General features: G+C 43.5%; 1 protein-coding gene across 2 annotated transcripts in view; it reads right to left on the bottom strand.

The window, feature by feature from the left end:
* The window catches only part of LOC311232763 (semaphorin-5B-like), a 145,712-nt gene that overhangs the window by 44,769 nt on the left and 75,300 nt on the right, over positions 1-25,643 (bottom strand). For both annotated transcript variants that reach the window (XM_084319574.1, XM_084319575.1), the window contains exons 6-12: positions 23,965-24,027; positions 23,138-23,236; positions 21,880-22,093; positions 15,773-16,058; positions 11,160-11,295; positions 5,536-5,743; positions 2,796-3,003 (exon numbers count right to left, since the gene is read on the bottom strand). In XM_084319574.1, the coding sequence (XP_084175700.1) occupies positions 2,796-3,003; positions 5,536-5,743; positions 11,160-11,295; positions 15,773-16,058; positions 21,880-22,093; positions 23,138-23,236; positions 23,965-24,027 (1,214 nt within the window). The remainder of the gene's footprint in view (positions 1-2,795; positions 3,004-5,535; positions 5,744-11,159; positions 11,296-15,772; positions 16,059-21,879; positions 22,094-23,137; positions 23,237-23,964; positions 24,028-25,643) is intronic.

Raw genomic sequence — 25,643 nt, 5'->3', positions numbered from 1 at the left:
CAAATACAGACACACACACGCACACACAAATACAGACACACACACACACACAGTGTAATTAGAGGAAAATTCACCTGGAGGTAGACTTTTAACAGCCTTGTAAGTGAGCAGGTTTTGTGGCTTTTGACATGAAAGTTGAGTTATAAAGTTGAGTGTGTGTTTCCTTGTGGCGACAGACCGCCAAAAATAGAGTTTCCAAACGGACACGATGAACATAATAAAGCCCCAGTCCGTCATATATTTGACCACGTCTGGGGTATATTCACAATACATAGAGTTAGAGTTAGAGTCAGTAGACAGAATGATATTAACTGTAGATTTAAGCGGTCAGGTGGCGTAACGGAGATTGCGTTCGTCACCAACCCCCGGAGCGGCTGGATTCACCTGTTCGAATCCAGCTCACAGCTCCGGGGTTGTCACCAGCTTCGCTGGCCGTCTGCACTAATACAATTGGCAGTATTAGATGGTGGGAGAAGCTGGCGGGGTGGGTCCGGGTCGTTGTAAACAGCGACTCCTACAGTTCGGTCGGGGCGCCTGCTAAGCGCGGATAGGATCTAAGTGGGATAGTGTGGTCCTTCCACACGCTACGCCCTCTCAGTGAGAATCCGCGCTGCCAGGTGAAAAGAAGCGGTTGATTGGCTGGACGTGTGTCGGAGGAAGCACGTGGTAGCCTCCACTCTCCCAGACCAACTGTGGGGGGTAAGTGCGCAGCGACCAGGAAGGGGATTGGGAATTGGCATAACGACTAACATTGGGATGGGAGAAAATTCGGAGGAAAAAGGAGGGGGAAAAAGATTTAAAAAAAAAAAAGAAAAAATTTAAATGTAGATTTAAATGTTCTGATGACTCGAGATTTAGTGACTCGACTACAACACTGGGACTATCTGCTCACTCTGCAGTGTGTTGCTACAGACCATGTATACCATCATCACTATTACTACTGTCTGACTGAATCCTGCCACCCACGACTGTTCACTACTACCACTGTTATCATTATTATAATTACTACTTGCACTTTGTTCTATGTTCTATTATTATTACTACCCATCCTACCTGTACTCGCTCCGCCCCATGCTGCTATGACACTTTAATTGCAGTGGTGGTATTTTACTGTTTGTTCAAATAAGTGGGCTACAGTACATGGCCCAAATAATAGCTCTACATTCTGACAGCCATCACTGATAGTGTTTGTTCAGTAACATGGGTCTCCAAGTCCCTCCGCTCTGCAGTAAACAGAAAATAAATGGTATCCCGTTCCCACTTTATCCAATCAGGAGAGAGCTCAAAAATGCTCTGACAAAAATAAAAAATAAAATCTAGTTTGGCTTGGCAAGATTTCAAGTAAACAATATCTAGGGTTCTCTCTCCTCATTGGATAAAGTTGTAACGGGATACCAGGAAGTGTATTTTCTGTTTACTGCAGAGTGGAGGGACTGGGAGACCTATGTTACTGACCAAACACTCTACATCAGTGATGGCTGTTTATTGCAGAGTGGAGGGACTGGGAGACCCATGTTACTGACCAAACACTCTACATCAGTGATGGTTGTTTACTGCAGAGTGGAGGGACTGGGAGCCCATGTTACTGACCAAACACTCTACATCAGTGATGGCTGTTTACTGCAGAGTGGAGGGACTGGGAGACCCATGTTACTGACCAGACACTGTATCAGTGATGGCTGTTTACTGCAGAGTGGAGGGACTGGGATACATACCCATGTTACTTATTATGTGTAACATAATCAATTGTAACAATCGATAACTCGCTTCTTGTACCGGATCTCCTCTCTGGTAAACAAGAATACCCTGAAGACTCTGGCAGGAGCACTCATTCAAGGGTACTACGACTATGCTTGCACCTCATGGTACCAAAGCTCCTCAAAGGCGCTAAAAACAAAATTACAAACATCTCAAATCAAACTGGTCAGACTACTGCTTGACCTGACTCCTAGAACCCACCTCACCCCTGCCCACTTTGACAACCTAGGATGGCTTAGAGTAGACGACAGAGTACAGCAACTTGCAATGGTCCTGGTCTACAAGATACACTACACGACCAAGGTACCCATGTACATGTCAAAATACTTCCCAATGGTCAGTGAATACCACGATCACAACACCAGAGGGAGCTCCACAAATCATGTTAAACCCAGATTCGGCTCAAACAAGGGACTAAACACGTTTTGCAATTATGCCACATCAATGTGGAACGCCCTACCCAAAGCTGTAAAGGAATGTGAATCACTACCCACTTTCAAAACCACTCTCAAAGAACACCTACGGGAGACTGCAATTCGAAACTGGCCCCTGTAAATGTCCTAACCCAACCCCCTCCAATGTACAGTAAATTACCAAGTATGGTTTTGTCAATATTCCAATGTACAGTTTTGCTTGTACAGTTGTACAGTGTTAAAGGTTGAGGCTTGGAGATGATGATTATAATACAGTATAATAGTTTGGAGTTGGGGATTTTGATTACAATCTAATGTTATGATTGTTGTTGTTTTACTATATTATAATATAGTGTAACAAAGTACTAATCAGTAATCATATAAAATAATACTGTAGTATAACATAGTAACAATATAAAATAACAATATAGTATAATATAGTAAGAAGAACCATATAAAATAATAATATAATGTAACACAGTAATGACCATATAAAATAATAATATAGTGTAATATAGTAATAACCATATAAAATAATAATATAGTGTAATATAGTATTTATTACCATATAAAATAATAATATAGTATAATATAGTAATAACACAGTAATAACTAGGGCCTTACCGTTCAGTTTGATAGCTGGAGCATCGTTCCAGTGGAATCTTCAACAGCCTATCATCCAGTCCAACAAACAACGACCTGTCGCTGTGTAGGATCTTCAGGCTCTTGATTGGCCCGCTCTCCCCCTCAGGGAGGAGCCTCATCTCCTCCAGGTAACACCCCCGCAGGCTCTTATTGGTTGTGGAGAGGGCCTTCAGGATGGTGCCGTATTCTGATTGGAGTAAGAATGATTTAAAAGATACATACGTTTTCATTACAATTCAAGTTTGTGTTGAGTACAGTATTATTTACTCATCTCTAAAATGTAAAAAAAAAAAAAAAAAAAAAAAAGCTCTATTGTTAAAGGAAGCTGCATTCAGAAGTTGTTCCAAACTAAAGAGAGCCAGAATAAACTCACGGGAACATGTGTCTTCAAAAACACAAAGGCAAGGACAAATATAAAAAGTAGATGTATATCTGTTAAAGGAATAACTGTGACAACGAATTAAAAAGAAATGTATTCGATACATCAATTTAAGAAATTGTTCAAATATAAGATACATAAATATAAAACCTTATTATAATCCTAATTACATTTTATTATAATATAACTGTATTACAACCGTGACAAAAAAAATTTATACGTTTTGTATATTACTGTACACACTACACTGTACACTATAACTATGAAACTTCCGTGACTTTTTGTTTTTGCAAAATTGTGTACTGAATTATGTTTTTTTGTTTTATTAATAATGTAATGTAAAAAGGGTAGGCAATATAAGCCTCGGCTTCAGCCTACACCTTTTCGGTAGTTTTCTTTCTTTTTTATAAATGTCCTTTGCTTTGTAAAAGAAGAATAAAATCATTCATTCATTCATTCATTCATTCAACATGTCAACCTTATGGGAAACACGCTTACCATCTTCTCCAGAGTCAGACCAGAAGATGGATACTAATTTCCTCTCTGTGCGCTCAGTAGAAAACTATCCGGCTAGCCTAGCTTAGCACAAATGAATGGAAGCTGATAAGGACCAGCTACGCTAGCTGTTGGCCAAAAACACCTCTCCCAGAGGTTTAAAGCTAGGATAGCTTGCAGCCGGATAGCTTTCTACTGAACACACAGGGAGGAAATTGGTGTCTTCTCGTCTGTCCCATAATGTTGGTGTGTTCCTTTAAAGTGTTTGTCTGTATCGCCTAGTCTAGTTGTTCAAGTTCAAGTTAGTTATCATACAAAAGTACAGAATTTTATATAAAATGCTTCTTTCTGTTTTGCTCCAGAGATTGTGCTAGATAAAAATAGATAAGTATAAAATAAGTATATTAAGTATAAATAGAAGTCAAGTGCGTAGACAAAAGTGTTCAATATACATATATACAATATACAATGCAGAGTAGAAAAGTAACTGAGTTACAATACAATATACAGTACAATGCAGAAATGGGATGAGGTACAATTTAGGTACAATTTACAGTAAGGTGTAATGAGGTATAAGATAAGATAAGATAAGATAAGATATTCCTTTATTAATCCCCTTGGGGAAATTCATGACACACACATACAGCTCAACGTCTCATAAATGAATATGAGTTGTTGTGCAAATTCTTTACCAATAAATATAAAGTGTGTTAAGTATCTAAAGTGGGTAAAGTGGGTGCTGCAGTGAGTTGTTTGTTTAAAGTGAGTGTGTGCGTGTGGATGTGTGCTGTGAGTGTATTTGATTGTATTACATAGTGTTTTTTTTTTTATCCACTTTTTCTCCCATTTTCTATATTTTCTCCCATCCCAATTTCGTATCATCCAATTCAACCCTCCCCTGTCACAAACGCTGTTTCTTGCCTCCCACAAGCCGGCTGCAATGTGGACTAAGTCATACATAGCACAAGTCCCCTCCGGTACTTGAGGTAACAGCAGTTGCATCTTTTCACCTGCACAGCTCGATCTCTCAGTGGCGAGGAGTAACGCGTGGGAGGCTCACGCTGCCCCCGACACTTCCTGATTCTACTGCGCAGGCGCACCAACCGACCTGTAGGAGTCGCTGTCCACAACGCCCGATCCCCACCCATCAGTTTCCCACCCCCTAATACGGCCAATGTGTATTACTGTGGACGACCAGCTAAACTGAAAGCAATGTGGAGCGCTGGGCTCGAACAGGCAAGCCCAGCGTCTCCGTCATTCGTGGCGAGCGCCTTGCCCACTACGCCACGTAACCGCCCAATAATTGTATTACATAGTGTTATTGTCATTTAGCATCCTGATGGCCTGGGGATAGAAGCTCCTTCCGAGTCTCTCTGTGCTTCCCATGAGACTCCGGTATCGCTTGCCTGACCGCAGCAGTTCAAAGAGGCAGTTGTTTGGGTGGCTGGAGTCTTTGATTATTCTCTTAGCCTTACCCATGCACCGCTTGTTGTAAATGTCTTGGAGAGTGGGAAGCCCCCCTTGTTTGTTATTCAGCTCCTCACCTGCATCAGTTATTAATTGAAATCGTTACTTTAAGCGTTTATCTTTTATCTCCATGGAGCTCGATATGAGTGAAGGTTTAATTAATCAGCCAAGATCTACCAAGAATCTCCTCCTCTCCTCTTCTCTCCACCTCTCTCATCTCTCCTCCTCTCTTCCTCTCCTCCTCCGCTCTCCTCCTCCGCTCTCCTCTCTCCTCTCCTCCTCTCTCATCTCTCCTCTGCTCTCCTCTGCTCTCCTCTGCTCCTCTATCCTCCTCTCTCCTCTCTCCTCTCTCTCCTCCTCCCTCCTCCCTCTGCTCACCCGTGCCGATGTACATGACGTGGTAGAGGGTGTCCCGTCCCTGCACGATGTCCACCACCAGCTTGGAGAAGCGCAGGTTGTCCTGGGTGAGGAGCGGGTCCACGCTGACGGGCTGGACCACGTCGTTCATGAGGAACAGGCGCTGGGCGTCCTGGAGGCTGCGCTCCGTCAAGTTCGCCCCCGGGCCGCGCTCTTCCAGGGTGCCACACTGTTGACGGGACGGGGTCAGGGGTCAGGTTGGGTAGGAGTGGATTCAGTTAGTGTTGGGTTGAAGAGGGTTTAGGATTAAAGGATCATACTGGACTAAATAATAGAGTTTTAGCCTGTTTACTAATCAGCACACAATTTTCACTGTGTTCTAACAGCTGAACTGACTTGAACGTTATTCAGTACTGACCTCAGTGTTCTACCAGCTGAACTGACTTGAACGTTATTCAGTACTGACCTCAGGGTTCTACCAGCTGAACAGACTAATGTTATTCATACTGACCTCAGTGTTCTACCAGCTGAACAGACTTGAACGTTATTCAGTACTGACCTCAGGGTTCTACCAGCTGAACAGACTAACGTTATTCAGTACTGACCTCAGGGTTCTACCAGCTGAACAGACTAATGTTATTCATACTGACCTCAGTGTTCTACCAGCTGAACAGACTAACGTTATTCAGTACTGACCTCAGTGTTCTACCAGCTGAACAGACTAACGTTATTCAGTACTGACCTCAGTGTTCTACCAGCTGAACAGACTAACGTTATTCAGTACTGACCTCAGTGTTCTACCAACTGAACAGACTTACTGATACCAGCTGAATCAGTTAGAACACATATGTCTTCCTGTTTAGTATATAACAATACTGTTTAGTATTTAAGCATTACATCACGCGCAGGAGTGTGTTATAAGAATTAGATCATGCCTAGGGGTGGTTGTTAGGCCCGAGGTGCAGCCGAGGGTCGTTAGACCCCCCCTAGGCATGATCTAATTCCTATAACACACGACTACAAGTGGTGTAATGTCTTTTATACAATGGCCGAATTCACCCAACCTTATTGCTATAGAATAAACACACAGTAATTGAAGCATAATGGAGATTTATTCACAAAACCATCCACAGAGAAAGTAGATCCAATAGTAGATCCACTATTAGACACCAGAGAAAGCTCCACAACTATGTTAAACCCAGATAGACAGTACTGCTACATCTATACATTTATGACATACCAGATTTACAAATACAGTACTGTTTTTGTATGGTGATTATGGTTTATTTACATTGAGGTTCTGGGGTCACGTGGAGTGTGTTATACGAAATATCCCCCCTCCACCCCACCTACCAATCTCCTACCTACCAACCTCCTCTAATGTACAGTTTCTTCGTCAAATGTATATACTCTCTTTTTTAGACTCTTCTTGTATCACAAACAGTACTGTATTTGTAAATCTGGTATGTCATAAATGTATAGATGTAGCAGTACTGTCTATATGTATGTCATGTATGTCATATATGTTATGATGAATTGAAAATGGGGGACCCTGATGTAAACAAGATGAAAGTCTTTCTCTGGTCTGCATCCCCTTAACAATTGTGTGTATTGAGCCGTACTGTATTGTACCCATTCTGCAATCTGGTAATAAAATGTTCAATCAATCAATCAAATCTGAAAAAAAAATTAAAAAAAATAAAAACGTCTGCCATTATTCACAATGAGTCATGACAAATTAATTACATAATCCATGTGTATGTAACAAACTAACATATTCCAGTTGACTATCTTTTTTGGAGGATTCGTTCAAAAGCTATTCATACTTCCATTTTTCTATCTATGGCGGATTGATTCCGACAGAAAAAATAAAGTAATTCGGTTGTGGGAGGGATCTGGGGTCACGTGGAGTGTGTTATACTAAATAACAACCGGCAACTTCACTGTTTCAGCGAATCAGAATCAAGAAATTTGCATGCCATTGTATAAATAACAATACTGTTTAGTATATAACAATACTGTTTAGTATATAACAATACTGTTTCCTAAAATGAACAATTACGTGTTTTGTCTTGATTTACCACAAGCCTCCCTTTCCAGCACAATTCAGCAACAATATTCAGCATATTTTGCAGATCTTGTTCAGATATGCCTATACAATCACATCAGCAAACATAACCCCCAAGTTGAAAAATGTCATTTGAAGAGCTAAACCATTAACGTACATGGAGAACAATGTTGGTGACAAACAATCTCCTTGTTTCACCCCAAACTGTGTGGGAATCCATCCTGTTCTACAGTCATTAACCCTTTCACTACCACACTACCAACGGGTTAACCCTTTCACTACCACACCACCAAAGGGTTAACCATTTCACTGCGACAATACAGAAGGTTAACCCGTTCACTACCACAAGACAAAGGGTTAACCCTTTCACTACCACACTACAGACGGTTAACCATCTGTAGTGTGGTAGTGAAAGGTTAACCGTCTGTAGTGTGGTAGTGAAAGGTTAACCGTCTGTAGTGTGGTAGTGAAAGGTTAACCGTCTGTAGTGTAGTGTGACAGGTTAACCTTCTGTAGTGTGGTAGTGAAAGGGTTAACCTTCTGTAGTGTGGTAGTGAAAGGGTTAACCTGAACACAAGCAACGGGTGCTCAGTAGAGAGCCTTAATTTGTGGCAAGAAATGTCCCGTTCCCATCTGGTTATTAATCTGTATTCAAGCAGCTCCGTATTTACCGAGGTCGATAGACCTCTGAAAACCGATGAAGCGTGCAATGCGTTGATTTATTTCCTTGGAAATTTTGATCGAATAACATAAGTGACTGAGGGAATTATATAGTCAATACAAGATCTCACTTTGCGAAAGCCATTTTGTTCATCGACGAGCAAAACGACCTTTTCAAGATGATCTACAGGTCTATCGTTTAAAGGAATGAATGAATGAATGAATGAATGAATGAAAACTTTATTTAACAGATTGCAGAATGGGTACAATACAGTACGGCTCAATACACACAATTGTTAAGGGGATGCAGACCAGACCAGAGAAAGGCGTTTGTCTTGTTTACATCAGGGTCCCCCATTTTCAATTCATAGTGACATTTATGACATACACAACATACATGACATCATGACATTTATGACATATGGACATACATGACATACAGGTATATAGTACTGTTACATTTTTTTTTTTTTTTTTTCTTTTTGGTCTTTTTCCCCCTCCATTTTCCTCCGATTTTCTCCCATCCCAATGTTAGTCGTATGCCAATTCCCAGTCCCTTCCTGGTCGCTGCGCACTTACCCCCCACAGTCAGATCATCTGGGAGAGTGGAGGCTACCACGTGCTTCCTCCGACACACGTCCAGCCAATCACCGCTTCTTTTCACCTGGCAGCGCGGATTCTCATTGAGAGGGCGTAGCGTGTGGGAGGACCACACTATCCCCCTCACGTCCAATCCGCGCTTAGCAGGCGCCCCGACCGAACTGTAGGAGTCGCTGTTTACAACGACCCGGACCCACCCCGCCAGCTTCTCCCACCCTCTGATACAGCCAATTGTATCAGTGCAGACGGCCAGCCAAGCTGGTGACAACCCCGGAGCTGTGAGCTGGATTCGAACAGGCAAATCCAGCTCAGCTCCGGGGCTGGTGACGAACGCAATCTCCGCTCGGCCACCTAACCGCCTGTACTGTTACATTTGTGACATATACGATATGCAAAAAATACAGTACTGTTACCCAGAGATCCTGACAGAAAATATATGATGGGAAGGAGACTGTACATTAGGAGGGGGGGGAGGAATATAGTTTATATACACTGCTGATAAGGCTTATGCCTCTATTACCAAGCTGTAATTTGGGGTAATTTCTTTGAGGACTGAAGGGCCGTTCCCACCGCCTCCAGCTACCTCTAGCAGCGCGGCTGTATTAAATTTTCAATCTTTTATTTTATTTTTAGAGCATTAACTCTTTGGAATACCCTGCCTCAAAACCTCTGCTGCATTTACAATAGATTCACGTTTAAAAATAATCTTAAATTGTATTTAACACTGTAAAGTATTTTGTTTTGTTTTTTTGTTTTCCGTTTCTGTGCTTGCATGTAATTTTATCCATCTTAATTGTTAGTTTCATTATGCATTGTGTACTGACTTTTAATCATTTTGTTTTGCAATAATAATTGTTTTTGTATGTTTTTTTTGTGTGGACCCCAGGAAGACTAGCTGGTTGCTATGGCACCAGCTAATGGGGATCCGTAATCAAATCAAATCAAATCAAAATCAATTAATGTCCAATGTAGAGGAGCGTATGCCCAGTGTTGTAGGACTCGTGACTCGACTTGGACTTGAGCACTGACTGTATTCGGACGGTGCCAACGAGGACTCGGACTTGTTCATTGATAAATACAGTTATTACATAAAAAAGAAAAATTGTAATAGGCCCTAATCATTTGGCATAAGATATTGATGGCTAGTGCATTTGTTTGGCTATTGTGTCACAAAGTAAATAAACTCCCCTTGAAACGGTGACCGCTGTGTCATTTATGTTTAATGTAGACCTTTTTTTATTTGTATGTCAGCTCTTTGATTGCCAGAGTGGAGGGAACCTTGATGACTCGGACTCGACTCCGACTCTTCTTTGGTGACTTGGACTCGAACACTGGGGACTCGAGACTTAGTGACTCGACTACAACACGGGCAGTACCGCTGGTGTACGTTATGGCTGCAGACGCTCCTCTACATCGGAAATGAATTGAAAGCAGCCGCACTGCTAGACTTGGCTGCTTTGGGTGAAAAGGAACCATTATAAATAGGCTTACACCACTGAGAAGCAACAATACCACTATCAAAACAGGATGGAAACAACACAAACAAAACATGAACGATTTCAACACCTCATTGGAAATGTCATCAACTCCTGTTTCCTTCGTTTAGTTGTCTTTCTATCACTTTCTTTGCTTCTTCAATGGTGGAATTAACATTTAGATACAAATTGCAATTATAGGTAAATCTGTTCATTCCACTCTCCGCTTTTCCATTTATTTCAGGGAAAAACCTCATAAATAAATAAAACAAATCTGTGAAATCCCCCCCCCCCATTTCTGACGTCCTCTCCCTCTAGCAGAGCTACAGTCCCCCCGTTTTCTCATTTTACCTCCTCTGGGATTTCTTTTATCTTTTTCCCGGGACCCAATTTATTAATTTTATTCCAGAATTCCTGGGGGAAGATGGGTTTGTAGTGGCTCAATATATAGCTGAGTGTCCACGGTCAAATGTGCGCTTCACTGCACTTACAAACCAACCTCTTTTGTCTGAGTTTGAGCCACAGGTTTCCACACACTGTGCACCGCCAGCGCAATACACCTGTATCTATATCTGTACATATCCCTTACCTATGCATGGGTATTTTATTTTGTCTTTAATGTTAGCTTGCAAACTCAAATACTGTCTTGGTAAGCCTCATAATGAATTGTTTGGGGGAAAAAAGAAAAACATTGTGATGTGTATCGTGTATCGCCGAAAGGTCAGAAAATATCGTGATATCATATTTAGGCCATATCGCCCAGCCCTACTTGGGGGTATCTAACAAGAAGACCCACCTAGAAGTTAGGGATGGGGTTGGGGGTATCTAAGAAGAAGACCGACCTGGAAGTTAGGGATGGGGTTGGGGGTGGGCAGCCAGGTGGTCCTGGGGTTCTCCTGATAGCGGAAGGGCCCGTTGAAGGCCTGGGTGATGGCGCTGAGGTTGTAGGCACACACCGCGGAGGCTGAGATGCTGTTCCTATAGAGGCAGAGACGGAGACAGAGAGAGAGAGAGAGAGATAATTGAGTCGTCACGGCGACGTGATGGAGAGAATCACATTCAATGTCAACTGGAGACCAGGTAAAAGAAGGAAGGAAGGAAGGAAGGAAGGAAGGAAGGAAGGAAGGGAGGGAGGAAGGGAGGGAGGGAGGGAGGGAGGGAGGAAGGAAGGAAGGAAGGAAGGAAGGAAGGAAGGAAGGAAGGAAGGAAGGAAGGAAGGAAGGAAGGAGTTTAGAACTCTTTAGAACAACTTTAGAACTCTAGAACAAGTATCGCTTACTTGTAAGTAAGTACAAGTGGTATTTGGTGCATCTCTACGAGACGGCTAAACTGGCTGTCTCGTCATAATAAAACCATTTCAAAATGGCTTCCCTTTTACCACCGGGAGATACGTTGCACTCTTAGAAGTAGCGTCGTCGTCACCCAGTGTTGAACCTGGTGATATCTGACCGCGTCCCATCATTCTAGGTATGCGAGTGTAGATACAGTATAAGAGAGATTCCGTGGATGCGTTGCTTCAAGATGTACCGAGGGCAGAGACCAACGGGATCTCCTGAGAGATGCTAAAAGCCTGGGACATGTGGGGGTGTGTGAGGCCCACTGAGGAGAGGCTCTGCCACGCTCCAGAGGACGAGACTCGGGGTGATGCTGTAAATAAGGCATGAGATGGAGGGGATAATAATACGCATTAATTAACGCGTGTGTGTGTACTATGTGCACACTACACAAACTTTTACATTTACACACATATAAGCACAGGACTTTTCCGCCCCCACACACACACACACACACACACAACCACCACAGCCAGAAACACAGTATCCCAAACACACACACAAAAACACACATGACCCCTCCCACCCTCCGATGATCAGTGAGATACAGTGAGCGCCCCTAGTCTCCTCGCCTGCGTACGTTCCAGCGGCTGGCCAGGGCCAAAGTCGAGGCCTCGGTCACAGTGTGCATCGCCCTCCACTGAGGCTGTCCCCGACTAAGGATTTCGATAGTCGACTATGATTGGCGAAATTAGCCGATAGTCCACTATTAGTCGACGATGAAAAAAAAAATGAAAAAAAACAAGTACAATATTATTTTTCTATCATTCCATTTGGGCTGTGGGGGTGCTTAATGTCTGATGTTAGATGGGTGAAATCCTCTTTCAGTGCCTCTGTGCCTGTTTTCTTAGGCAGTTAGCCTCGCTGGTATGCGTGCCATTAGCGTTAGCCACGCTTCTAGGCCTCTTTTCTTTTGGAAAGAATGATACAAAGTTTATAATAATAATAATAAATAAAAAAGTATAATTTTTTTTCGACTAAGGTTGGCAGTCAGTCGACTACGGCTCCTTTCGATCGATTAGTCGACTATTCGACTAATATGGGTCAGCCCTACCCTCCACTGAGGCTGAATGAGTCTGGCCACGCCGGGGGGGACATGGCCAACGTCTGGCCTCGCCGGGGGGAACATGGCCGCGCTGGGGAGAACATGGCCGCACCGGGGGGAACATGGCCACTGTCCTGAAGGTGCCTGATCTCTCCCTCTCACACACACACACAACTCTGTTCTGCTCCCTCAAGCAGCCAAGGGCTTAATACACAACCCCCCCCCCTCCACCCTCATCCCCCCCCCCCCCCCCCCCCCCCTCACCCCACCCCACCCAACCTCTCTCCTCTCTCAACATTAAGGGAATTCTATGAGCAGACTGCTTGGCTTTGCTCTCGCTCTCTTTGTTAAAAGGTTCTGGTTCTCTGCAGCGATAAAACATTTTAAAAAATAAACTCAGGCACCCCTTGGGGTCGTCGTTGGGTGAACTCGTCAATATATTTACATTTAGTCATTTAAGTGTAGCTGACGCTTTTATCAAAAGTGACTTACAAGTTCTGTCAGCAGGAAGGGCATATAGACATATTAGCATAGTAGGTAGTAATATAGGCAGGGTCGATTCCTTAGTAGCAAAGTGGATACAAGTAAAAAAGAAAAAGTATTTAAAAAAAAAAAATGAAAAATCTGATATTGATTCAAGAAGTGTGTTTCTAGGGCGGCTGATTGGCGCAGTGGGCAAGGCGCTCGCCTCTAAAGCAGGAGACGCTGGGTTCGAGCCCAGCTCTCGACGTTGCTACCGGCTGGCCGGTCGCTCATACTAACACAATTGGCAAGTGTTAGAGGGTGGGAAAGCCAGTGGGTGGGGATTTGACGTTGTGGACAGCGACTCCTACAGGTCGGTTTGGTGACGCCGGTGCGACGGAAGCAGGAAGTGTCGGGGGCAGCATGAGCCTCCCACGCGTTACTCCTCGCCACTGAGAATTCGAGCTGCTGCGGTGAAAAGATGCGACAGGCTGCCTCCTCGTGTACCGGAGGGGACACGTGATGCAAGGCTTCTGACCTCACTACAACCGACCAGTGGGAGGCATAGTCTAGCGGCGTTCAAGACAGGGGAGGGAAGAATTGGATATACGAAATTGGGATGGGGAGAAAAATAGAAAATGGGGAGAAAAAGTGGATAAAAAAAAAGTTGTGTGTTTCTAGTCGATGCCAGAACATTGGGCAGGTTTCGGCAGTCCTAAAGAGGACTGGGCGGAGACGGAACAGAAGGATTGATTCAAGAGGTTGTTCTGTGTGCGTGTGCTCCCGTCTGTTGAACAAGTGACTATTTTGCACTACGAGTATAGATTCATTGTTTATTTCCATTGTCAAATTAACTTGAGGAACCTTCTATAAGTGAAACCCGAGATGTGTTCTCATTTCCTTTCTCGCTGTAGTTAGGATGGGGGAAGAGTTGACGCCACTACACCATTTCCTGCGTGACGCAGTAAGCAAACATGGAAGAGGCTCTTGTCGTACCTTTTGTGAATCAGTGATCCTAATAATACCTCATACTATAGTCTATCCATATAACTCTGTATGTTAGCATGTGTAATAGTGATGTATATATACCGTATATACTATACATTTATCTATTTATACTTACTGCATATATATCTTTCCACGTCTGTCTGTACCTGTATATAAAATTTTTTACATATCTGTAGATACTCTTATCTATATCCCTTACCTACTCTGACCAGTATGACTTACTACCATAGTGTCTTTATACTTGTATCACTGTACATATTAATACTACTACCCTGTACATACATCTCATAAGCACTATTACTCAGTAGTACTAATTTATATATTTTATACCAAGCTTAATTACTATTGCACTTTACTGTTACATTTTCACTCTGGTTGGATGCCAAACTTTCTTTCTTTGTACTGTACTTGTGCAGTATAATGACAATACATTTGAATTGTAATCTAATCTAATGACATATTTAGTTTGCGTTGGTATTTTTAAAATGGCACGAGGAACTTTGTCTGTTTTATGGACGTGGCGACATAATGGAGAGCACTGCTAGCACTTCTAACATTCCTAACAGTTCTCCAGTCCTGCAGCCGTTAGTTCTCCAATAGATGCAGCCAGGAACCTTACAGCTTTGTTGGTCAGTATGCTCGCTTGAACAGTGGTATTGAAAAAACTTTTTTTTTACCCCAGGGATCCCCATTTGCAGTTGTTCTTTGGACCCAAACTGATTTTGACAGGCTATTGTTCAAGCGGATCTAACCAAATAACACTATATTTTTAGCCTATTAGCCAGAGGGGGACCCACACTTTATGGACACAGAGGGTCGAGGGCCTCTTCATTCAGGGTCAACATCAGCGGTGTAACGTTCCATAGTAATGAGAGCCTGTGAAGCCTGTTGAGACATGTAACTGTGATAATGGGCCATACAAATGTTACTATCTGGTTGCATGTTAGCCTAGCTTAGCACCATGAATGGAAGCGGACAGTGACGAGTAGCCTAGGCATTATCCAACTAGCACCTCTCCAGAACGCTGACTGGCACTGTCCGCTTCCATTCATTGTGCTAAGCTAGGCTAACGTGCAGCCAGATAGGCTTCTACTGAACGCACAGAGAAGAAACTGGTATCTATTTCCCAAAATGTTGGCATGTTCCTTTGAATAAACCTGAATTGACTTGACACAGAGTACAGGTTTATTTATGCTTCACACGTTGGTAAGTGCGTGCGGTTGTTTATGATGCAATTGTGGCCAAAATGGCGTCTGTGTTGGGCGCGAGGGCCTGTCCGTGTGCCTCTAGAAGTTCCTAGCGATCCAGTTTCGTCACGCCCGTCTAAACATCCGTGATCGGTTAGTGCTGTCTGTAGCCATTGTGTGTTGTCACGAAGGCTCAAGGGTGAAAGTGAAAGGAGAGAGAGAGAGAGAGAGTTAAAAATGTTCATAGCACTATTTTTAAAAGATTGTCGCAATCTGGAGCCCTGCTATGGAATCTGGTTTGTGGTACGTGGATCGGTGAAGTCAGGGCAATATCCAACGTGTGAACTATGATTAGATATCGGTCTTGGATCGGATCGGTCCCATCTCTAGCAGAGCATGCATCACCAGACGACACTCACACGTTGGTGGTGAAGATGCCGTAGATGAGGTCCTGCTCCGGCAGGTAGAAGGTGCTCTGCAGCTCGTTGTAGTAGAAGGGGATCTCCCCGGAGCGCGAGCAGTTCAGCCGCGCCTTCATGAAGGTGGTCCAGGTGTCCTCCAGCAGGAAGCGGCCGCCCACGTCGTTCTTGCAGACGCGCGCCACACGGGAGAAGACGGTCTTCCCGCAGTCGTGCTCCACCGCGTTCTCCCTCAGGAAGAAGTAGGTGAAGAGGCCCACGTCATAGACGGACACAAAATGGGGTTCTAGAAAAGAGAGGGAGGGGGAGGGGGGGTCATAGGTAGTATAGGTGACAGCTTTCACTAGTATACGTGACAGTTTTTCACTAGTATACGCAGTGTTGGGACTAACGCGTTACAAAGTAACGCGTTACAGTAACGCTGTTACTTTTGGCGGTAACTAGTACACTAACGCATTACTTTTGAAATTCAGTAACGCAGTTACCGTTACTGAATGGTTCGTTACTGCGTTATTTTTATGTAGATTGGTAGCGAGCGGTAGTGATCCAGCGCAGTCGTCCGGACTCCGGTCTGTCACCTCACCTGCGGGGACACGCTGTGCTGTGGCCGTGTTTTGTTTACTATAGTCCTGATTGTCATGGCGGCGCCCACTACTCGCATTTTATGTATATTCTCACTATTTCTCTTTTGTCGAGCACAAAGAAAAGAACGTTTTAGTTGCATGTCATTTGTGTTTTGGCTCAAAGATCCCATCTACTGCCCATGCTTCAACGAAGCTAGTAGCTGAGTCTAACGTTAACAGGACTCATCCGAAGCCACTCGCTTTTCGGGGATCTAGGTTAGCATCTAGTTAGCACACGGCAAATGGGACGGAACACTTTTTCCAACCAGTTGGAGAGAGAATATACTAAATGGAAATGAGATAAAGAAAATGTTTGAGGGGCTGGACTAACGTTACATCTCGACCACCGCAGACTTTGGTGAGTTCAGTGATGTGAATGCAAAGTTGATCAACAGATTTTGACTGTAAGAATCTGCAAGGGAATCTCATCAATACACGTTAGCCTAGCTTAGCACAATGAATGGAAGCGGACAGTGCCGGTTAGCCTTCGAGAGAGATGTTAGTTGGACAATTCCTAGGCTAACCGGCACTCTCTGCTTCCATTCATTGTCAAGACATTTCCCAAAATGTTGCCGTGTTCCTTTAAATGCAGGTGTATAAGTAGGTCTATAGAAGAATTATATGCAGGTATATTCAGACAGATATGGATATAATATATATATATATATTATATTTCTTAAACAATGGAAGGTCAAATACGGTTAGATGTCCCCCGACCAATCCCTTTGCCACACTGACTGCGAGGCGATAAGAGGCGAGTTTTAGTAACACAGGCTGGTGCTTATCAAAGCCCTGGTCTTAGATTGGTTGAGGGAATACAATTGCTCTCTGGATTTTGTTGCTGTTGTTTTTCCCACAAATTACTTCAGCCAGACCTTTCTCCTACATGGGGGCAGACTTAAATCAAGTGAAATGAAGTATAGAGAAAGGTCTGGGCATGTGAGACAAGCCAGAGAGTTAAAACTTGTTATGCCACTGCGATGGTCGAAGAATATTAAAGACCGAATTAGGGATGAATCGATACCACTATTTCACTTTGTGTTGGGTCCTAAAACAGAGTGCCGGTCCAATTACTTTTACAATCTAACGGCACTTTTCCACTACATAGTACCAGCTCCACTCTACTCCCCTTTTCTCGGTTTTCCAATGGGCAGAAATTGTGGATAGTCCCTGGCACCTGGTGTCACCAAAAGGTGACGTGAAAACATTGCAGACCACTGATTTGGGCCACTTTCATATGTGGAAAATCAGATACAGGTCAAATTTTTTGCAATGTGACCTCAGTCTGAACAGTCATGCGACTTCTTCTTTATTGTTAATTAGCGCATGCAGGTCAGTTCAGGAGCGTGACCAGTTCACACTAGAATCTGATATTGGCTCAATCTTTTTAATAATGTGAACTAAACAAACATCAACCAAAATAAATCTGATAAATCTGAGCAATAACTCAGAATTTAGCACTAAGGCTTGCAGTGTGAATATAGCCTAAGAGATCCGTTGGGGATCAATTATTTTTAACGCATGTAACTTTATATCAAAGACAATAATGATTCACTACAACAGCACCATGTGGTGGAATGAATGAAAAGGAGAAATGCAGAGGATGGAAATTAAACTAGAATAGCGTCTGTTTCCATAGTAAATCATCTGTTGAGTGTTTGGTGGTTATTTATTTGTGCTTTAAGTTAAGTTTTACGTTTTAAGTTATTTATTTATTTTTTACCCAGGGACAGTGCACATCAATCATCTTCAGTTTCCACATCAATGTAAATGTGCCAGAATTAGCTAATGAGCTAGTTTCCATCTGTAATCCTGCCTGTATGTCTTCATGGTGTGGAAGGAAACCAGAGCACCTGGAGGAAACCAGAGCACCTGGAGGAAACCAGAGCACCTGGAGGAAACCAGAGCACCTGGAGGAAACCAGAGCACCTGGAGGAAACCAGAGTACCTGGAGGAAACCAGAGCACCTGGAGGAAACCAGAGCACCTAGAGGAAACCAGAGCACCTGGAGGAAACCAGAGCACCTGGAGGAAACCAGAGTACCTGGAGGAAACCAGAGTACCTGGAGGAAACCAGAGCATGTGGAGGAAACCAGAGCACCTGGAAGAAACCAGAGTACCTGGAGGAAACCAGAGTACCTGGAGGAAACCAGAGCATGTGGAGGAAACCAGAGTACCTGGAGGAAACCAGAGCACCTGGAGGAAACCAGAGTACCTGGAGGAAACCAGAGCACCTGGAGGAAACCAGAGCACCTGGAGGAAACCAGAGTACCTGGAGGAAACCAGAGCACCTGGAGGAAACCAGAGTACCTGGAGGAAACCAGAGCACCTGGAGGAAACCAGAGCACCTGGAGGAAACCAGAGTACCTGGAGGAAACCAGAGCACCTGGAGGAAACCAAAGTACCTGGAGGAAACCAGAGTACCTGGAGGAAACCAGAGCACCTGGAGGAAACCAGAGAACCTGGAGGAAACCAGAGCACCTGGAGGAAACCCACGCGAACACGGGGGAGAACATGCAAACTCCACACAGAAAGGCCCCCTGCTGGGGGTTCGAACCCAGGACCATCTTGCTGTGAGGCAGAAGTGCTAACCACTGTGCCACCGTGCCACCTGTGTCACACTTTACAATGCAACCGCCATGAAACAATCAGAAAACAAAGTTTTATTCTGCTTTGTTCTCTCTACTGCCTCTCCCTCTCCTCGCTCAACCACTGCCGTGCTGCTCTCTCTCTTTTGGGTCGTTAAGCCAGATGTGCCGTGTGTGTTTAACCAATCAGTGACGGTCATCCCTGCCAACCCCGCCCCTATAGACCTGTTCGCTGTATACGTCAGACTCAGTGTGCGCGCGCATCCCCGGGGCAGAAAGGAACGTCAGAACAACGGGGCAGACTACAATATATTTGCATTTGTTAGCCATGCTCGAGATCTAAACAATCAATCCATGCCAACGCTAGATATGTAAAAGGTGAAAGACTCACTCACAGCCATGCTGATTTGGCTAAATGACATCCAGCCATTTTCGTTTGAAACAACTTTTAGTCAGGGGAGTGCCATGGTTTCTTCATAGAGCCCCGTCATATTATTTTAGCGCAACAGTTTGCACAGGTCCGAGGCAACTTAGTCACGTGACTTAGTTGGTATTGCTGATTGGCTCGAACGTGGTATGTTTGTAAACAGTGAACCGGTCTATTGACAGGGGTACTCTGCAGTGGAAAACTAACTATCTGGTACCAAAAGTGTGTCATGGAAAAGCACCATTAGAGTCTGGACAATAGTGATTGAGATATTTTGCCTATGGACATTAGGGAGGCTAGTTCACTAAATATTTTCAAAAGTAAGCTATAAACGTATCTCTTCACCTCAGCCCTTTAATACATTCTGCCACGTTGCACTGACAACATCCACACTGTGATTATTGTATTATTGATGAGAGCTATTTTATTGGTGTTTATGCTGCTAGCATATTTATGATGATTTTGTTGTATTGTTATTGTTTGCATTGCTTTTACCCTTTTTCTTATTTTCTAGTTTATTATTATTATTATTATTATTATTATTATTATTATTATTATTATTATAATTATTATTATTATTATTATTATTATTATTATTAGAGAGATCTAATGTGTCAAAAATGCTGAAAATCAAGTATTTGTAAATATTGCTGACAATGCTTCGTGTGGCCCTTCATACTGGATTTTAATATTGGTGAGAAATATACGATACCAAAATACCCAGTTTTCTGTTTGGTATCAGATTGATATCTGGTACTAGTGTTACGACCCTTTCCACTCTGTCTCCATTGTCCGCCTATTACATTGTTGTGTTGACAGGTACTGGAGGTGGGCGTGGCTGGAGCGCTAATCAGCCAAACGGGAAAGACCTGGGCCCGGTGTTCCCGTGCTCCCGTTAATTAAAACACTTGCAGAGCTTAGTTGCTGGGCGCTCTCCGTATGGGACGCCGTTAGTTTAGTTTGGTGCTTTTCATTTCTGTTCGTTTGCATTATACAACATTACACCTATACACTTTACAATGAATGCACTCACTTACACTACTGATATCACTGACTTCACACGCCACTGTTAGTTTAGTTTAGTTAGTTATTCCTTTTATGTCTTTATTAATTAAATAAATTATTTGTTAATTGACTTTGGCTGTCTGCGTCTCCCTCTTTGTCATGGCCGTGCGGCCGGTTTGTGACAGTATCTGTACATCTATGGAGCGAAAGGCTTTTCTCTGGTTTCTTAATCTTCTATTGATGCTTCATCTTAGTTCCAACCAGTCCTGCAGTCAGGCGGAGGCTGAGGCTACACTGATCCATCCTCTATGTTTATTTTTCATTATTTCTCAACAAGGAGGTGTCTGTTTGTTGGACAGGGCTGATGATGAGTCCGTCTCCTGCTGGATACGTATCCATTTTGACGGACAGAAAGGTTTGGATAGGATGAACTTCTGGATACTGACGAACGGGTGATCGTTCGTGGCTATCGTCTCTTGAAACGCGCGATTAGGTTAGCTAGATTCTAATTAAAAATAAACCGACAGGGCAGCGGTACCTTCTGTCCCTTTTATCTCCATTTTGTGATGGTTCACTGTGGCATTCTGCATTCTACCTGAGGCTGCTTGTGGCTTTTTAGCAGCTAGTAAAGGTTGAGGGAATTGAACATTAGGTCTACTAGCTTCACTTCCTAGTCTTGCCCAAGGAAACTATAAAAGAAGGAGCTGTGTTGCGCGTGAACACACATTGGTGCCAAGTGTGGAAACGTTCACACTTTACCTCGGATGTCAGCATCATCTGCAATTTGTTGCATTGTTAACTAGCTAACATTTGATATATTGGTTGATCTCTCTCCCTCTCCCTCTCCCTCTCCCTCTCCCTTTTTCTCTTTCTCTGTGTGTCTAGTGAGTGCCCTCGCTTGTAGTGGCATTAAAACATATTGATTCCTTTTTCAAAGGAAAAATAAATACAATTAGGCCACAATCAGGACAATTGAGACTAATCAGTAGGCGATCTGAAGAAGAAGGCAGACTTGTCCCCATAGCAACGGCTCGTGGCTTCAGTGAGACAAGCAGCAGAATCATTGGACTCCTGGTCAAACATGTTAGAAATAAAGGTCCTCAAGTCTATAAGAAGAATTTCCGTGAACAAAAAATTATAAAAGTGCAATAGATGCAGAGCATAATAGAGTATAGAGGTTTTATCCTTTTTAGATAAGACATTTTTTATACTGTCTTAAAGGAGTTTCCTCTCTGTGCGTTCAATAGAAAGCTATCTGGCTGCATGTTAGGTTAGCTTAGCTCAGTGGAAGGAAACTGGTATCTATCTTCTTCTCTCTCTCTCTCTGGAGAAGACGGTAAGCTAATTTCACAAATTGTTGGCCTGTTCCTTTTAAGTACTTGAGGCCGTGTTGAACAAAGACTGTATTGAAGATCAGCGTGGCGCTTCGAAGCGCTTGTCAGGAATCCTCGTCGGCAGTGTTTACCGTTGAGCCACTTGGAGTTGTACTGGGCCGTGCGCAGGGGGGGCATGTTCCCCAGGCTGCGGTAGATGACCGGGTCGCGTCCCGAGAAGTCGATGACCGTGGCGGCATACAGCTCGCCCTTGTCCGTCACCATGGCGGTGGAGTTGTGGCGCGGGTCATACGGGCAGCGGGCCACGCCATTAATGGTGTCCAACACTCGACTGATGTTACCGATCTGAGAGAGAGAGAGAGAGACAGAGAGAGAGAGACAGAGAGAGAGAGAGAGAGAGAGAGAGACAGAGAGAGAGAGACAGAGAGACAGAGAGACAGAGAGACAGAGAGAGACAGAGAGAGAGAGAGAGAGAGAGAGAGAGAATTCTTAATTTACACAGTTACTGTCACAACTCCAACAGTGGGAGACATGGACGGATGAAGAGAGAGAGGGAGATGGGAGGGAGAGAGAGAGAAAGAGAGAGTGGAATAGAGGAAGGGAGTGAGAATAGGAAGGAGAGAGGGAGAGAGGGAGAGTCGGAGGGAGAAAGAGAGAGAGAAAGAGAGCGGTTGGAAGGGAGAGAGAGTGAGAGTGAGAAATAGGGAGAGGGAAAAACAGAAGGTGTGGAGAGATAGAGAAAGATTGGAAGAGCGGGTGGACAGAGAGAGAAGAGAGGAGGAAATAAAGAAAGATCGATAGAGACGGAAAGAGACGGAAGAGAGAAGATTGGATTAATGAATCTCTCTCTCACTCCTACTCCTCCCACCCCACCTCTCTTTCACCTTGGTCGGGGGCATTACCCTCCAATTTAAATCCGTCCTCCACTGGTCCTCTCTCAGTATGTGATCACTCCGCCGTAATGTCACAATACTCCTTTAGAGGCCCAATCAGTGATCAGAATGTAAAGAAATGGGTCGGCCGGCCACCAGACATAAGGAGAATGGAGAATAACTGAGCTCCTGATACAACGACTAACACTAGACAACAGGGAAATATATATTTTTAAAGGACCATAACCAGTCTAATTTTGACTTCTGACTACATTGGTTATGTCATGATGGGTTAAGGGGGCACTTTGTTTCGTAAGCTTGTCGTCTCTGTAAATGAGGCTAACCGCAGTGTCTTTACGAGTTGAAATAATGGTTTGAAATGAAAAGAAACCGTCAAACTAAGTGAACGTGTGCAAAACCGCTTAGAGTTATTGGATGTGTGTGAGATTATGTGCAAAATACATCAGCACTGTGCCCGTGTTACGTTCTACTCGACACCAAGGCCTGCTGTGCTTACCTCTCGGGTGGTGCAGACGGGGGTGAAGGCATTCGTGCCGCAGGTGAAGAGTTTCTTCCCACTGATCAGCAGGACCCGGATGTAGTTTTGACACTCTTCCTGTGGGTGTGAACCAGGAAGTAAGCACACAAACACACACATGACTACTGAATGGCCATGGCTAAAAGGCATGCACCATTAGGCTAAGGTGGGACGTGATGTCTCCAGTGAGGTTAAGTTTAGTAACAAGGTAAGTAAGGTTTATAAACAACTGCATATTTACATGTTTCCTGTAAAAACTGGAAGTTAGAGAGGGACTTGTCACGCATATTGATTGGCGTTTACAATATGCTGAACGTGTGTTACCCATTAGCTAGCAAGATGATGTTCACAACGTTATCAACATTATGCAACGTTAGCAATGTCCAAGCTAACGTTGAACATTGTTTTTCTTAACAAAGCTGAATGCTAGCTTAGTTACAATGTCCTGTAAATGTCATTCTAGAAAGCATTTCATTGGACGCAAAAATGGTATACGCCCCTGTGTGCAGGATGACACATTTTTCATAGTTTTACAGGAAATTACTAACTCTAAAATAGCCTTAAGAATATCCTACTAAACAACTTTTGTTAAAAAAATATATATATATTATTATATATATATATATATATTTTTTTTATACAAAAGTTAGCTTGAACATTGCTAACATTGCAACGAATGGCTAGAAGAACAGTTGATAGAATTCTTAACAACAACGAAATATTAACTTCAATAGATGCAGCACTATTGTCATCATCGTCATCATCAGTATCATCAACTATAACATTACAAGAACAGTAGGAAGTACCTCGGTCTTCCCCTTGCTCTGACACGAGCGCTTGGTGTCTTCGTCGGCTCCCCATTCCGATGCCTACGTGACCAGAGAGGAAAACACCATGATTATGTCAGACATTATGAAGGTTGAGGGTTGTAACAGAGTGAGAAAGGAATCCCAACCTGATCATGACATAAGAAAATGGCACAATGATTTTTGTACCAAGGAAAGAATGACAAAAAAGACTGGTATGGTCCTTTAATTCTAAACTGAACTCCTCTCAGGGAGCATGGTAGAGTGGGTGGCTCGTTAGCCCAATTGGACTCACCTGGGCAGTGAGAGCTGCCTGTATGTATATGTCCCTCATTAACCTTCTCTGTCTGCTTTTCCATCTCCTATGAACAGGTTATCCACTACCCATTTGATATTGATATTTAAATATTACTATACTTACACCACACCGCACCACACTACACTTTTCACTCGTCCACACATTGCATTCATCACTGACTCTTATACATACTATTCATTGTTTATATAAATGTTTGTTTATTTAGATTAAATAAAGGATATTGCTACATTTCTTTCACGTGTGGACTCCCTATTTGTCACAATTGACCCGTTTGTGACAGTAATAAGTAACCTTAATAAGACCAAGTAAGGTTTAGTCGATAATCCAATGTACAGTTACCCACCCCGCCTACCCAACCCCCCCCCCCCCCCACCACACCCACCACCACCTCCAATGTACAGTTCCCACCCCCCCTCCACCCCACCCCACCATACCCACTCCTCCAATTACAGTTTCTTCGTCAAATGTATATACTCTCTTTTTTAGACTATTTTTTTATCACAAACAATACTGTATTTGTAAATCTGGCATGTCATAAATGTATAGATGTAGCAGTATTGTCTATCTGTATGTATGTCATGTATGTCATATATGTTATGATGAATTGAAAATGGGGGACCCTGATGTAAACAAGACGAAAGTATTTCTCTGTCTGCATCCCCTTAACAATTGTGTATTGAGCTGTACTGTATTGTACCCAGTCTGCAATCTGTTAATACAATTTTCAATCAATCAATCAGTGGAGCATACCTAGTGCTAATGCTAGGTATGAAGATAATTGATACACTCGACCCTTCAACTTCCTAAGATCTGGTCCCATTGATGCTTTTCCTTGGTCGCCCCTGGCAACAAGTTTCTTGAGGTGGGAGGGGGGGGGGGGGGGGGGCGGGGGCTGGGGACAAAGCCTGAGTGAATCAAGTCTGTGGACAAACCCCTGTTTCCATAATGGTACAATGGTATTGTATGAGGGTGCAGCGGTTGGCACCGATTGGCTAGATTTGAATTCCCCGCAGAGCGTGTGCACCTGAACAAAGCAGTTAGCGCCACCCCCCCTCCCCCCCCCCCCCCCCCCCCCCCCCTCGCCTCTGTCAGTCCATTCTCCAGAGCTCGGACGGATGATATGAGTTGAACCAAAAAATATACACTTCACTGTTTGTTGCCATATGAAAAGTTTAGAATATTTTCAATTAAATCTAAGTTCTCATTTGTTGCTGATAAGATAAGATATTCCTTTATTGACCCCCTCAGGCGTCACAGCAGTATGGGGGAGGGGAGGTATGGGTATGGGCAGGGTAATAGTAGAAAGACTTAGATCTGAATATGAAAATATGAGGACAAAATAAACAGTGTAAACAATATA

This window comes from Notolepis coatsorum (assembly GCF_963971535.1).
Source record: "Notolepis coatsorum genome assembly, chromosome: 1".
In the NCBI taxonomy this organism is placed as follows: Eukaryota; Metazoa; Chordata; class Actinopteri; order Aulopiformes; family Paralepididae; genus Notolepis; species Notolepis coatsorum.
Note: the sequence above shows the minus strand (reverse complement) of the source record. Positions and strands in the feature narration are given on the sequence as shown.